Genomic DNA, 16,515 nt, shown 5'->3' on the forward strand with positions numbered 1-16,515 from the left:
CGTGGCTTTGACTGACAGCTGTTTTACAGCCCCTGTATGGCCCCACAAATGCTCATCTGTAAATGGCCTTCTGCTCCTGCCAATCTCACCCTAATCAACCTTCTTCAGGAATATCCAAACTCTAACCAAAGTCATCTAAGTCTGTTATTTTCTTCTACATGTACCTCATACAGTCCCTCAAAGAAAGTATTCTTGTCCTCTGTGCTCCATGACTCCCACTGTCGTCGGACCTTCTTCCCTTCTTCCTTCTCTCCTGAGGAGGAGCCCAGGTTCCTTGCTGCTGACTTGGAATTCCCAGCAGGATTGCTGGGAGTAATTCCTGACGTGCCACCAGGTGCAGACCCTCCATTATCTGCTGCTGTAAAAAAACAAAACCAGAGTGAATATTAAACCAATAGGAGCATTCACAGATAGATGTAAGGTTGTAACTCAGAATTTTCTCCTTTTTCACTTGAAATACAATGGGCAAATAATGAGGTTTATTTAACAGGAATAAAATCTCAAAGCACAAAAAATAAGGGGAAGGTTTCAGTGCTTAATTTTGTATTTCCAGAAGTAACACAGATAAGCAGGAATGTACCATGGCAGCCTCTACCAAATAACCCTCTCTGATGCTCATATGCTGGTGAGCTCTGCAGTCACTGCCCTGCAGCCAGGAGGAACTCCTGAGTGGTACTGAACAGGGAGCTGACCAATGGAGCAAAGTGATGTCCGTGAGGAAACCAGGTGGAACGTCACATCCTCGTCTTTGGTCTTGATCCTACTGCCTCTGGAATAACTGTGGAAAGGGAGGGATTGAGAGACGTCGACTTTAGTTCATCACATGACAATGGATCAGCATTTCCATAATCTGATCCACAGTGTATCCATGTGATCCTCAGAGCACCATCTCTGACATGGCCCATCTAGGAAAACTCCTCCTATCCAAAGGACGGCAAGTCTCAACCCATTCTCCTTTCCCAAATCCTGCTGTGGCTTTCAGAAAAAGGCACAGAAGTGTAATCTTGAATGTCCCTTTGTCAGTTATCAGAAGACTGGAAATACTAAAATGAGAATAATGCCTGATAAGTAAGAGAATTTGATGTTTACTCAAGTAGGGACCTGGAAAGAAAATGGGATGGAAGGATCTACAAACAAAACACCATGTCTAGTTTGACACTGCAGTGCTAATGCAGAAGCCAAGGTCAACTCCCCAAAATGCACTCATTTATTTTCTGTAAAAATATAACCATTCCCATTAACTTATAGTTCCAAAATAAATTATTTTGAATTCTATTTTAAAAAATTATTTAAGATTTGACTGTCCTTATTGATATAGACACGTACTTAATAAAAGAGAAGTCTTTTAACACTAAACATTGATTGCTCATTATAAAGAATGCTCATTACATGTTCCTTTTCTCCAGTTACTGAGCTTTATGGTTTGTGTTTTACCTCATGATATGCTTGCCTTAGTTTATTTGCTTATACACCCAGCTGGTACAATACAGCAATCCCAACTGCTTTTCCCTAACTTTTAGATATATCAGCATAATTTTCTCTTTCTTATTTAGGCTTAAAAAGTTCATTTATTTTTTCAAATTCAACTTCATGAAGCAGGGTTTTTTACCTAACAAAGCCAGTGTTTTATATATACATACATATATATCTCATTCAAAACACAGAGATCCCACTTTGGTAATTCTAACAGTACTTTTAAAAAAAAGTATCAGAAGAATCAGCTGTTACAGGCCCACTATGCTTTAGAGATATAAAGACTTGTATGTAAATTTTAAAAAGTCAGTTGCAATTTGAAAGGAATTCCTCTGGGCGACAAAATCATATTTCTCCAAATACTAGAGAAGGTGGTTTGTTCAAGCAATGGAGAATATTTGAAACCAAACGTGGAAGAGAGCAAGATGTGTGAAAGTACATGTTTTTTCCTGCGTACAATAAATATTTACTTGATATAAAGTCTGATACTGTGACCACTTTGTTAATGGTTTCTTTATTATTTATTTATTTATTTCTAGGGGTGACTATTTTGAAGAAAATTAATGTCACTACAAGGAAGCATATGAGGCAAGACATGAAAAAACATTAGACATTTAAAAGAACATGCACTTACAAAAATCTTCTCAAAAAAACAGTCTCTTTACTTTCTAAAATCTTCATCAGCCACTGACAAAATAATTGAAAATTAAGCAATTTAATTCTTGCACTGTAGAGGTAAATTCTTTAAGAAAACAGGAACCTCAGGAAAAAAAATGAGTACTTTAACAGCTGGCTGAGAAGAAACCAAACACAGACAGAACTGTCACTTCTTGATTCTACAAATGTGAGATTGGAATATCACAGTTTGCACAGAAATTAAATACAGATCTTTGGTCAAGAAGGGGACAGTCAAACACATCAGTCTCCAAGCTCTATCTCCACTCTCCTGTTGCTACCAACTCCCAGCAGAAAAGAGATCCTTTATCAGAAGACAGGTACAAGATTTCAGTCCAGAGTCACTATTCTGGATCACTTCTGAGAAATTCTTCAGAGGAACAATGAATGCAGGATTTGTGAGTTTAATTTGTGCGCTGGGTGGTTATTTTTTGTTTGGAGTTTCTAGGTTTTTTTTCTTTTTTTTAAATACTTACTCAAGTAAATAAAGTCCTAAATCGGCTGCCTGAAGAACATATCTTGCCAAGAATTTTCTAAAGATTGTTCAGTACACTCGGTACACATAAAGTTTTCATTATTAAAAAGCGTAAGAAGCTAAAGTGTCAGTGAAGATTTTATGGTCTTATTAGAATTTAAAGTTTAGTTCATTTTCATTTACATTTTAGTTGTAGGCAATATGGACTAAAGAGTTCTACTGGACATGCTGAAGACTCCATGGACTCAACTTCTACACAGAACATGTAGCTCATAATTGATTTTTTGTTCCTTTATGCACACTTACTATTCCACAAGAAAAACTATAGTCCTGGGAATTTTATCAGAATAGTTTTTGTTTTAAACTCTTATAAATTACCATCCAGACAATTGTTCAGAGTATTGCATATGAAGATCTAAAAATCTGAATAACCTGTTACCTCTACAGAGCTCTTATGTGCCATTCAATTCTGACAGGAACAAGGGGGTTTCAAACTTTCTTACTACTGTGCATAGTACTATTTATTGCTGGGTTATCCCAATCCAACCTAGAGTATACTAAACCTTGGTATGGCAACGGAATGTACTGTATTCTAAAACATAAAACTATAGACCAGTTCAGGATAAAAGACAAAAACAAAATGAGTCATATATCAATACATTACCCCCCATAAATTCATTACAACAATCTTACTGTATGCAATTCTTGTTACATACAAAACAGTTAATGAGCTTTCATCCCCCTACTAATGACTAATGATTCTATGATTAATTCCCAATAATGGATGATTTAAAACTTCATCAGTGCATTAAAACAAGAAACTTCCCTGAGGCCTGCTATACCATTACTGCTGCAGAATGCTGGGGAAAAGGAGGGGGCTCACTCTAACAATCTGCTCAGGTGCTTGTTCAATGTAAAGTCTTTTATAGAAAAGACAAGACAAAGACAAGCTGGACATTCTCACACTGTCTACCCATCTTGAATCACCCAGTCAGTGACCTAGACATCCACACCAATACAGCTATAACAACTCCTTCCCTTCACTCCAGGTGCACCAGAGCACCAGGACTTGCGTACAAGGTAGTCCTTTGGATATGTGAGTTCCCAGCATTTTCCCTCGGCTTTCAATACACAGTTTGCAAAGACTTCAGTTTTTTGTACTCAGTATTTGAACTGTAACCCAAATGAAATAATGGGTCAGAACACCAATGTTCCAGAGAAACTAATTCATTCCTTTTGTCCAGTGCTCTCTACCCACCTATAAAAACTTCATTTATCTGTGACTAGCATAATATCATCTCAAACTACATTCCCATGGAAAAAGCTGTCTTTGTAATTCTAATCAAAACATAAACACTTGCAAAAATTTATATAAAGAGATTTGAAGACTGCAGTTTAAGAATCCGATACGAAAATGAACAATGGAACAGACATGTTTAAAATAACTGAGATTCTGATAGTCAGGATCTCATCATGGCTACTGCCACAAGTTCTTCCTTCTAGGTAGCATCACAGAGTTTGCCTTTCAGTTTTCCACTGACAGCTCTTACAGGCCACCTGACCCATATCTTCCTTGACAGATTACACACACACGAAAGCTGGAATCTCCAGAGTAAATCCTCACTACACCCTTGTATCCCAAAACACAGGCTGGGTTACAGGCTTAGCTCACAACATCTTAACTTCTTCAGGCATCACCAGTCACTGTAGGTGGAACATTCATTTGGGAATACCTGTAAAAACAAGATGGTGCATTCACACTCTTGCCTGCCACAGTTCAACTGCTGGATGTTAGGACTAACTCACTCCTCAAAGCAGAAGGATGCAAATGCCAACTTGTTACAGACAAATTCCCTGCAAGTCACTACTTCATTTTGAGTGCTAACTTTGTAACTGGAAAGGAAGTTTCTGCCCTGCCTCCACAGGACATAGCATGGACTCCTGAGAAGGGCAAGTCTAGAACAGCTTGTGTCTTATTGCATGGTTATATCATATAGTGTTCTTGTGAATTAACATCCAAAGTGTGAAAGAGAGAACCACAAAATATTCTGAGTTGGAAGGGACCCACAAGGATGATGGAGTCCAGCTCATACATAAATGGCCCATACAGGAACTGTACCTTTGACCTTGGCATTCTTAGTACCATGCTCTGACCAACTCAGCTAATCTCAGGCTCAACTGGTAACTGTCCTACATGGACAGTGATAGCCTATCTTCTCCTAACTGTCACTAGTTAGAAAATTAGAGGTAGTTGAATGTGTTTAAAGCATCCACAGTATCAATTATCAACCAGAGCCTTCTAACAAAAAACCTACACTGACAGGTTGCTTCTCTGTGGATGGGGATATATTTAATATACAATTTATCAAAGGCAGCACCATCTGAGCTAACCAAGAAGAGCTCTAAAAAACTCCCATGGTTTATTATATGTTTGGTCACGCCCCCATTTCCTGTAAATCACTATTCTCTCGCTCTTCCCAAAGAAAACACCCATAAAGCTCAGTATGAAGTTCCACTTAATCCTGAAGCTGTGCAACTTTGCAGGTATGTACCTGTCAGAGCTCAGTACCTATTGCACAGGAGGAGAAAATCCTCCTCTTGTGGTACAGGATGAGATACTGTAGAGTCCTGGTCCTGAGCCACTTCGAAAGGGAGGGAAGGAGAACTGGAGTAAACAAGATGGCAAAGAATGAATGAAAGCATGTCAGGGTAGGATGGAAGGAGAGGTACCAAGTACAAGTGAGATGGATAGAATTAAGGAGAATTTCAGAACAAGGGACTGTGCCAGTAATTTTTAAACAGGGATTCATGTCCTAGAAAAATAATGCTGGAGGAGTAACATCTCAAATGATTGTTACAGCATATTCTGCAACATATGAACTCAGGAAGATACAATAAAACACATTGTAAGGATATATATCAGGTATTTTGGTATCTACATCCTCTCTACAGCAGAGTCCTTGATTTAACCCACATGCCGAACGCTGAACGTTGGCACGCTGAAACAAACTAGGCTGCTTTTCAGCAAGTTCTATACCATGGAAGAAGATGGAATGCTTTAATTCAAGTAAGATTTCAGCAGAATAAGTCCTTTTTCAAAAAAGAACTGCTTATTACCGCAAAACAAACCCAAATACTTGTTTGAGCCATTCTACACATTTTAGAATAAATGCAGAACAGCATGAAAGACATCTTCAAGCTTCTGCTCATCACCATAAGGCTAGTCCTCCTGACTTCGGACTTTCTGCATTCAGAAAATGGATAAAAGCATGGAAATGGGAATACTCTACTCTAGTTCAAGCTACATCTACAGCACATGATAGCAATGTATTCCCCACCGTCTTTTACCAACATGGTCACAATATACATGCATATACATATTCCATCCACTCTGGCTTCATGGACCAAAGCCCCAAAACACAACACCTCAACACCTCATGCTCAGCAACCATGTGGCATGTTGGTGTTTGAGAAGCAAACTCAGAAATCCCTTTCTCAGAAACCTTAACTTGGTCTGCATCTCCGCCCTCAACAAACTTCCCTGCAATGGAACTCACACAACAAACTGTCTCAACACCACCAGTCCTTCAAGTTCCTGCTATGGCTTCGTGCAATTACTTGAAGACTTTCTTTCAAGTCTTCATGCTTCAAAAGTCATGCATCAGTTGAGGTGTAGACTATGACCTTGAAAATACAATTGAAAGGTAACAAACAGTTGAAAAGAGCATGATAATAATTCTAAAAAAATGCAGAGATTTAGGTATTTGTGCAGGTAATTTGATAAAACTTCCCACAATTCCAAATGGATTGGCTACTGAAGTGAAATAGTTTCCAAACTTAATTTTACTGTACTACTTCCATTGTAATTCTTGCCCTAAACTCAAAAGTGCACCTCAATACACAAAAGGCAAGAGGCAGAATTCAAAGGTGCAATTAAAGAGTACATCAGGGCAATCTGACTATTAGCAACATGTTTACACACTCCACGAGGCATGAGGCAGTACTTGGGAATTATTATGAGCAAGCTTCCCTGAACAACAGTAAGATAAAGTTGAAAAGTCAGCAGCTGCTGAGTGGCACACTCTTTTTACAGTTTACAGCCAATTTTATCAATAATTTGTCTGCTACAATTAAGGACCCCAAAAGCATGAATGCCAGAAGTAAAAAGGAATTTGCAACACACAGAAAAAAAATACTATTTTCAAAACTTTTCTGAAGACAAACCAATGCCTGCTGGGCAACTACAATTTGAAAGAAAGCAAGTACATTGATCACACTCTTTAAAAATTGGATTTTCCCCTTCAGAATAGAAAGGTTCTAGAAGCAGAATCATTTCAATAAAATGTTAAGAGTTACACAACATTATTGAATGCCTATGACAAAAACAAGTTTCTGGTTTCACTGGACCAAGCATAAGCATGCCACTCCAGCTGGCCACTGCCAGAGTTACTTGTGCACCCATCTCCTTGACTTTGACATAAACAATGCAAAAGCTTCCAGGTTCAGAGCTGATGCACTCCAGTTTTTTCATCATTTTTATACTTACAGAGGGAGGAGAAAGTTAGTGGGACAGCTAATGAAAGGATTTAAGTCCAATCTTTATTAATTATCTCCACCCTTCCATTCATTCCCTATCAGAAGCTGGCTCTGTGAAACACTTTGGTCAGAACACTGTGAATTCTGATCACAAAGCGTTCTACTAGGGAGAATTTAGACAAGCCTGGAAAACCTCTCATTATGCATCTCTGAACATAAAGAACTCAAATTAGAAAGGATCCCGCTCCATGGCTCTGTTCTCCAAAATCTGACAATTATAATCTCAACCATATCAGAGAATTCAATCGGACACATTCACACCAAATCTGGCCAGACAGAGCTGTGACTGATCTTAAAATTGAAAAAGTGAAAGCACAGTCCTAATTCTACCACTGTCACTCCTGAAGAATTGAAGAAGTTCTCCCAAACCTGATAACGTGGTACAGTGATTGCAAGCACTATCCATGACTGGTTACTGAGATAATATTTTCTGTTCTGTATGCAATTTTCTTATGTTTCTTTTGGAATCTGACTTGCAAAAATGTATGAAATTTCTTTTCCTATTGTGTTGATACTCCTAGTTAAAAATCATTCTGCTGCTCTAGAATTGGAAATAAATGTTCATGTACAAATGCACAAACATATATATTTGTTCACACATGTATGCACTTCCAAATCAATGGAATAATTTCAAATGGACATATTCAACTTGTGAATCATGGACAGGACATATTTCAAAGAAACACCTCCTCGCATCTAATACTATTTACAATTCTGCAATTAATTATACGTAGCAAAACACTCCTGGGTATTCCATTATTTGGTTTCATGTAAATGCAAGAAGAATTAGGTAGGCCTTTCTATTCTGTCCTCTACCACCACACAGAGCTTTCATTTAACATTCAAGAGATTAAAGAGGACTTACAAAGGTATTTAGAAATACTTTAGTCAATTATACCAACTGTCAAGCAACTGAGTTCAAGAACATTTTTCTGATATAACAGTAACTAAAATATCCCAATTTGCACTGCTTTATTACTGCAATACAAAACCATCCTAATTGCAATGTTTACTTAATGCTCAGCATATGCACACCCCTGAGATGGACAAGAGTGAGATAACCTCCAGGACACATTTATGCTACATGGAATTGTACTTCAATTTAGCAGACAAGAGTAAATTTCATTATTTTAAATGTTGATGCAATCTTTGAGTGCTATTTTTCTCAAAAAAATAACAGAAAATAACACTTGAGTACTTTAGCACGATATCCAAAATTAGGCTCAAGTGCAGCTCAACTGCAGTGCTGTCATCTAGTCACTGCTGAACATACACAATAGCACCAAAATACTCAAATATCCCTGCTGCCTTCCAGCTATTCAAGTTAGAAACAGCTACAAATGAACCCCAAAATCAAACTCTTGTCTCCAGTGCTAAGTGAAAAAGCAGGTGTGTGTACGTCTGCACCTACAGACTTTCAGATGTATATAAGCCAATCTTAATAAAAACTCTTATCACATAGGTGCCCAAACTGTTCTGAAACAGTGAAACAGGACTCCCAACACCTTAGAAACAAATACGTCAATATGCGCATTTCATTGCTGTTTCTAAAACAGTTATTTGGATAATAGAAATAATTGGGGGAAATCACCAATGTCTTGTGGGTGGGTTTTTTTTTTCTTTGCTAAATAGCACCCAGTAGATATTTTGTTACTATCCAATAACAGAATTCAGAGTGCAGCCACCTGATTACACAGCTAGCTAGAGTCTGATTTCCTAATCAAAAACACAGGAATTTCCCAAAACTCGAGAGAGATGAAATAAAGACATTAAAGACTTGCTTCAATAATGCAGAATTTTTCCTCCTCCACATAAATATCCAGACCCCCCATTTCTTGAAGTGCAGAGAAGATAGTGAGCAGGAGAGAAGCTGAAGCCTTGGGACACAAAGAAGATTTCAGCCATGAAAAACAAGCCCCAAAACACCTTCCCAAAACTAAACAAAAGATGGCATCTACAGAAAGAGAATAACAACCCACAGCCCCACAGGTGCCTCCCCTCTTTGCCATCCCCCTTGCCTGAATGTTTTTAGGGTGTCAAAATACAGTACCTTTGCCTTTCCCGGCTGTGCTGCTGCCAGCCGAGGAGGATGCCTGAGAATCCTTCTTCAGTCTCTTGCTCTGAGGTCTGACGCTGGATCTGAGAAAATGATGCTGGTCCTGGCTCTGGGAGGGCTGGAGAGAGGCAGAGGCCGGTGACAAGTTGGGGTTCGGTGGAGGGCTGCTGGTAGTGTTGCTGTTAATGATCTTCTCCTCTTTCTTTGTGCTGCTGCTGCCTGGAGCTGCCTCTCCTCCTCCTCCTGCCCCTTCTTCTTCGAGGGACTCCTCATCTCCTCCTGCTCTCTTGCCCAGCTTTTTCACCCCTTCCTCCCCGCTGCTCTCTCCCAGTTTCACTGTCATCCTGCGGGGTAGGAGAGGGAGAAAAGAGGCGATCACACAGTAAGGCCAGGGAGTCCCCCAGGGAGGCAGAGAAACCCCTGGGCTGAGAGGGAGAAGTTTAGCTGCAGAAATTCCTCTCAACATGGCCGCCGTTGTTTGTTACTAAATCCCCTTTCGTTTGCTGTCCCGACCCAACAACCTGTGCCGAGGGCGGGAGGGGGAAAGCCCCGCCACAACCCCCCCGAAACCGGCCCAAACGGCAGCCAGGGCCCCCCGGTAGCCCCTCGTCTCCGTCCCGAAGGGCTCCGGGCCGCCTTTGGCCGAGAAATCGCCCGGTCAAACTCGCGCGTGTGGAAGCGCTCGCCAGCGCTGGAAGAGAGGCAGCCGCTGGGCTGGCGGAGCAGAACGGAGCGGGGAAGTGCTACTCCCCCATCCCATCCCACCCCTCCGCGGCTCCCGGGCCCGGGGCTCTCCTCTCTTCTCACCGCGGAGCCGCGGCCCGGCCCGCCGCGGGGGGGGGATCCATGCTCCTGGATGCGGCGGCGGCTTCTCCTCCTCTCTGTGTGTGTCTGGGGCTGGGACTGGCCGAGACTCCCGAGGTTCCCGCTCCCCTCCGCCCCCACCCCGCACCTCCCCGCGCTCCTTCCCGCTGGGCAGCCCCGACCCCGCCGCCCCCGCCGACGGCAGCACCGTGGGCCGGGTCTGTTCTGTCACCGGGAACGGGCAGGGACCAGCTCCCCATGCCGGCACCTCTGCCCGCCGCCTCTGCTGGGAAAGAATTAATGCCACCCCATTCTTTTTCCTCTTTTCATTATTTTTAATTTGGAGGGCAATAAACTTCGTTGGCACCTACAGCTGTTGCGTACCCTTGCTTCGTTGCTCCTGGCCATGCAGAGACCCTGGCCACGCAGGACAGCCCTGAACCCTGAAAGCATCTCTGGGTGTTAAAAGGCATCTGTCAACTTTTGGACCTGACATTGGGACCAGTTGCTGGGATGACCACTTCCTGTGCTGACTTCATAAATCCCCTCAATTCTGAAGACTTTTTTCAAATACTTGGAACAAAATGTCAGATATGACACAAACCTAAGGCATTAAATCACATTATCTGTTTAAACCCAACAACAGTTTTAGTTTTCCTTAAAGACTGTAAAAATATTAACTGACAGCATATCTAAAAGAAGTCAACTTCCAAAAAAGAGCCAGTTAGAGCACCCAGCAAGAAGCAGCACTTGGGATGCAGCTGCCTTGATACCATGGCAGGAACCACCATCCAACTTCCATCTAGGGAAAAGATAACCAACACGAGGAGGAAATTCTGAATATCACAAAGATTGGAATGACTACAGATTATGCTGGCACCAGGATAACAAGGTTCAAAATAAAGAAGACACATCAACATGATATGGCAGACAAGCTCATGATGTTACTGCTTACAGGTTGTATTCTTACTATTAAAATTATATTTTTCCCTCTAATTTTCAGCTAAACCACTGAATCCATCCAGAATTCTGTTAGGCAATGTTTCACTCCTTGAAAATGCTCAATAAACTGATGCTAGAACTGTGGATCTAAACTCACACTGAAATTTGGTTATTTATTCATCTGACAGGTCCCTAGTTACAGACTGGTTCTTCACACAGCAAAATCTAACAGTTTCTAGTTATTTTGAGGACAGAAATCTTCCAATTCTGACAGTGTGTGCTCAAAAACTTCGTGTAAGCAAGGCTCAAATATTTTCAAGCTTGGTTTTGTTACTGCAAATTAAACTATGCACCCACCCACTGTCCTTCCCCAACAATTAGCGAGGGAGTAACAAAGACACTCCTTGGGGACACCTCCTTACAGGACCCGAGTAGCACACCCCAGGATCTGCCCCACTTCTCAACTAACTGGCTCCTTCCAGTACTCTGCCTAAGCCCTACATGCAGTTTCCCCGTTATAGCTGCTTTATCCTTTCGTTTTCATCTTTTTCCTCCTTTCTCTTTTTCTCCTAAAGTGAAAAGTTCTTCAGCCTTGCTGCTTTGGTCGTCTACACCCTCATGGTCGTCCCCCCGCTGCCTCCCGTAAGAGCCGCAAAGACCCGTTCCACAAACGCGGCCGGCCCGGACGGGAGAGCGGGGCCGGGCCGGTCTCCCCAAGGCCAGGTGCATCCCGCCCCACAGCCTCCAGCCCACTCCCCTGCCTCACCTGCCGCATCAATGCCGTCACGCAGCCTCCGCGCTCCGGCTCCCCCGCCGGCGGCTGCCTCGGCACCCGCAGTCCAAGGCACACCCGGGCAGCGCTCAGACCCGCCAGCTCTGGAGGCGGCCGGCGCGGAGCCCAGCGGCCCTCCCAGTTTTGCTGGCGGTGGCAACCCCGTTCCCGGCTGTTGGGCCGACCGCTTCCCCGGGCTGCTCCGAAACCCAGCGGCAGTCCCAGCACTGCCAGGCTCGGCAGGGCTTGGGCCGGGCTGGAGCTGCGGCGGTTCCGGTTCCTCCTCGCCCTGCCCTGGCCAGGGGCGGGGCCGCGGCGCGCGGGCCCAGCTGAGAGCGTCTGCGCTCCCCGCCCCCCAAACAACGCGCTCCATTGGCCGGCGGCGAGCGGGAGCGAGGCGGGGGCGGGGCCGCGGCTGCGGCCCCAGCGCGAGCCAAACAAAGCGCGGCGCGGGGCGCGTGACGAAAGCTCCGCGAGGAGGAAGAGACGGCTGCGCGTGTCCGCCAGGGCCGGGGTGAATCCGAGATCTGGCTGTTGATTGGCTGAAAGAAAAACCAATTGAGAGCCCTTTAACCGAGACCTTCGGGCCGGGCCCAGGATTCCATTGGTCAGGGAGCGGGTGATTTGCATGCAGCGCACTATTTGTGGCTGGCGGCGGGTGAGGGTGCTATGGCTTTGCCCTGGTTCGGCGGGTTCGCTTAGCGCTCCCTCGGGGCCTTCCTCCGCCCCTATAGAGCGGGCCAGCGGAGCTGGGGCTCGCTACCTAGGGAAATCGTATTGGGCCGGCATCGCTCCCTTTGCTGGGACCCTGGGAAAAGTGTGGGGCCGCTCTTACTGGAGCAATTGGGACGTTCCTGGGCTGTATGTGGGAACAGGCACCCCATGCGAGGCCGTTCGCTGGACCAGGGCTTGCTGCTGGGCATACTTCTTTTCACAGCGGGGGCTCCTTGACGTGGACTGATACTTCTGCGTGGTGTCTTCACGTTAACTACTAAGCAAGATAATTTAAAAAAAATCTTACCACTAATAGTGCGTGAGATGCTTATCCCTTAATAAGGTGTTTGTCGAAAGAATATTAGATCATCCTCTTTTTTGATCTTTATAACTCTCATACCAGAAAAGGATGCCTTAGTCCTCTTCTGAGGAAAATATTTGTAAGCTTAGAAATAATGTTGTAACTAGTTAAACCTCATGATGATGTCTAAATTTTGAAAAAATTGGCTCCTGTGGAGCATGTTGTAAGTAATTATCTATGATGATTGGAACATGTCTTGAGCACTGTAAATATGCTATAAAGTGTATTTGTGAGTAACCGAATTAAAAAAAAAGTTTGTCTCCAGTGCCTAGCTTTGAATTTAAATCTGCATCTTAATTGTTTGGGGTTTTTTAAGAGAGTATTTTTCAGTTTTGTTATAATCTAGCACAAGATCATATGGCTTATTTTTGCTCCTTTGTTTGGCCGCAACTAAATTCAACAATACTGTTAGGAAATTATGGATTCTGCACCTCTACTACCATGTATTTCCATAGTGCCTTCCTCAGAGATGTCGAATTACATTCAGCTCTCCATCTGAAGGTTTCCATTCTCTCTGCATGTAAATAGCTTTCCATTCTCGAATAGCCTCATTTCCTCCAGTGGACTGTTAAGGTGTGAAATTGCTCATGTGTCTAAATGTTTGTGAGAGAAAAGCTGACTGAAAAGGAGTTGGACAAGAGCTGAAAGGCAGGGGGTAGGGTGAGACGTCAAAAGGCGCTTGAACTTCCATTTGTTTGGTTTTGATCACAGCCCTTCCCCGCTATTCTGTTTTTACAGACCTGTACAACTACAAAATGCAAATAATCTTCTGGTGTTTGTTGCCGTGGTTTTCTAGGCTAGGCAAGAACATTAACTTGGATTTGTCCCACATCCTGTGTGTTTTAAGGTATGAACAAAGTGTGTTTTTACTAGAAAATAGAGCAAGCAATGCAGAACTGTTCAGCAGAAGGACAAAGTTAGTACTTTAAATTTATGTTAAATTGTTTTTAATTTTGCATCTAATGTGCATGATCTTTGCAAATTATAACATGGAAATACTCTTCCAAAGATCCTAGATGTAAAAGCCACCAATATAGTGAATGTTCTGTATTTTCCTTTTAGATTAGAAGCTAGTACATTTCATTCATAATTTATTTCTTCTTAAAAGGCTCTGAAGTTGTTTATTCTGGCAAAAAATAACGCATGGTCTTTGTGTTGTTAAAGCAATTCTTTCCCATGCAGGTAAGAGGATTTAAATCAGGACAGACTGGTATTGTTAATCCCTTATTGCTTGCAGAATAGGAAGCACCTAGTCCTCCAATTTTGTTTTTCTCTTGTTGTGTGAGGTCAAGCTCTTAGGGGAAGAGAGGAAATGGACTGTGAGCAACTGCACTACTGCAGCCAGTCCTAGGACTTTAGGGACTTGGAGCTGTTAGGCATCTTTTATGATACCAGGGACTTGGAACTAGATGATTTTTAAGGCCCCTTTCAACCCAAACTATTCTGTGGTTATATGATTTTATGAGTAGGTGGGAAGATATTAAGATCCTATGATTTCACATTCACTTGTCTATTTATCATAGAGGCAGGGCTTCTCTGTTGAATATTGAAGGGCAGGAAAACTTTATTTCCAGTTAAGCCTGCACAAATGCAGGTATATAGTTTAGTTATTGGGGAAAATTTTGTGTAACATTGAATCAGCCAATTCTGATAGCTGTAAAGTGGTCACTTGAGCAGAGAGTCAGTGGGTTGTTTAGACTATTTTTATTCTAGCCCAGAAAGGAATGATAGACTAGATGATTCTTTGAGGCTTCAGCTGGCTGTGTGTCTCTGACTTGATTGTATCACATAGTTGCAGTAGTTTCCAGAACAGCCTGGTTGTCTGAGAAAACAGGGCATCTCCACACGGTCCGCTCAAATCCTCAACTATTTGTCTGACAAACTCAAACCTACAGTGGGCAGAGACAAGAGATGAATTGCTGACTGCTTTGGGAGTGGCACCTGAGTGAACTAAAGGGGCTATTGCATGTTCAAGGATCCACCATGAAGAGATGCCATAAATGACTATTAGAGCTGATGCCTTTTAAGAGAGAAGATAGAAAGCTCCAGGAAACAGGACTTTGTCAGTTCTGCTGCTCTGGTCTACAGGGGTTGCTGACTCGTAACAAGAAGGTCTAAAGCTAGTATTTTGCCTCTCTACCTGAAGCCTACCCATAATTTGATTAGGTATACAGTGTGTTTCAATACAGTGTGCCTCTCACTAGGTACTTTTTCCTATTTCCTACCAAAACAGAGTGTTGTTGGTTGTTGTTGGTTGGTTGGGGATTTGTTTTTTTCCGGAAGAGTCCTCGTGTATTTGGGAAAGGAAACTGATAAAACACCACATAAACTACATGTTACACATGGCCAGTCAACCTTGAAATATGCAGGAGCTGGTCGTCGTAGCTGTACCAGGTGTGTCTGCTTTTCATCGGCTTGCATAGAAGTGTTGTGACTTCAGAGGAATTACAACTGACTGTGGATAGGACAGTGCTGTGAGGATTTGGTCTTGAATTTTTTCAACCTTTTTGAAGGTGTTAGGCAAACCTGGCTGTTCGGGCTGGCTGCAGGCCCAATGGGGGCAAGAGCTGGGAATGGAGCTGCGCTGTACCTGACCTGGCTTGTAGATGGCGTGCTGAGGAGGTGCAGGGTGGTAGGAAGGGCTTTACGGGTTGTCTTCATTTAGATGTTACTAGAAAAACTTGGTTATTAAGTAAAAAACTTTTTCCCCCAAAACTCTAAGAGCCGCTGAGCTCCGGGCGGTATAATTAAATATGGTTATGATATGCGTTCACGGAGGTTCACCTGGATCACGCTCCGTCACAGCAGGTGCTCGATAGCGTTTGGGGCCGGGAGGGTTTGGGGAAGGATCTCGATTCTCGGGGCGGCGGCACAGTCCATCACCTGCGATAGAAAGAGTTCCTGACAGGTCAAGCCACCAAACCCTGAAGACGGCTCTAGGACCCGCGCCCAGCGCGGGGACAGCGCAGCAGCCATCACGCGCGGGACCACCGCCAGACGCACTGCGCTCGGCACTTTCCGCCACTCTCCGTGTACCGCCGGGCGGCTTCGGCCATTCCCGCCACCCCTCGGCTCCACTCGGCAATTTCCGCTCAGGCTCGCCACGTTGTCGGGGTAACGCCAAGCATCGCGGAGCGAGTGCGGCCTGCGGCACGAGCGGTGAGTGCGGGGGTGGGGGAGAGGGCGGCGGGCTCTGCCCGCAGCAACCCGCGGCGTGTCGGCTGGCTCTCCATGGTTGTATCTGCGTCCGGCCTGCGGCAGCGGGGTCGATCGCGGTCAGCCGGAGGTGAGGGGCGCTTGAGCTGCTGCTCGCGGGCGGCGGGAGCTGGGGTGGGGGCGGCCGAATCCACCCGCGGGCGAGAACATAGTGGCGTGGCCCGCGTGTTTGCCCTCTCGGAGCCGGGGAGTTCTTGGAGCCCCTTGTTCTGTGCCGGCGAGTAGCGGTCACGGCGCGGGTGAGAGACTCGGGCAGGGTTCGGTCCAGTCCAGGAGCTGCTCACGACAGCAGCAGCCTGGGCTTTGCCTGACACAGGCTCCTCACCCCTTCTCCCTTTGTGCGGGTCCAGGATTCAACCGGGATTTTGCTTAATCTGTTTTACTAATTAGAGAAGATTGTACATAGTCATTAACTATCTTTTTGTTGAACA

The 16,515-nt window shown here is 44.1% G+C and overlaps 2 protein-coding genes across 9 annotated transcripts in view; one reads left to right on the forward strand and one right to left on the reverse strand.

Moving 5' to 3' along the window:
- CRAMP1 (cramped chromatin regulator homolog 1) overlaps positions 1-12,096 on the reverse strand; it is a 52,712-nt gene extending 40,616 nt beyond the window's left edge. For 4 of the 5 annotated variants that reach the window (XR_009278754.1, XR_009278753.1, XM_058849507.1 and 1 more), the window contains exons 1-3: positions 11,788-12,096; positions 9,270-9,619; positions 165-358 (exon numbers count right to left, since the gene is read on the reverse strand). Coding sequence is in view for 3 of the 5 variants with exons in the window: in XM_058849507.1 (XP_058705490.1) it covers positions 165-358; positions 9,270-9,618 (543 nt within the window). In the remaining 2 variants the exon portion in view is untranslated. The remainder of the gene's footprint in view (positions 1-164; positions 359-9,269; positions 9,620-11,787) is intronic. The other variant, XM_058849506.1, reaches the window with a different exon arrangement.
- A 3,888-nt stretch (positions 12,097-15,984) lies between these two features.
- The window catches only part of IFT140 (intraflagellar transport 140), an 84,815-nt gene continuing 84,284 nt past the window's right edge, over positions 15,985-16,515 (forward strand). For 3 of the 4 annotated variants that reach the window (XM_058850184.1, XM_058850187.1, XM_058850185.1), the window contains exon 1: positions 16,043-16,154. In XM_058850184.1, the coding sequence (XP_058706167.1) occupies positions 16,100-16,154 (55 nt within the window). In that variant the 5' untranslated portion in view covers positions 16,043-16,099. The other variant, XM_058850186.1, reaches the window with a different exon arrangement.

Source organism: Poecile atricapillus, chromosome 14, assembly GCF_030490865.1.
Source record: "Poecile atricapillus isolate bPoeAtr1 chromosome 14, bPoeAtr1.hap1, whole genome shotgun sequence".
Taxonomy (NCBI): Eukaryota; Metazoa; Chordata; class Aves; order Passeriformes; family Paridae; genus Poecile; species Poecile atricapillus.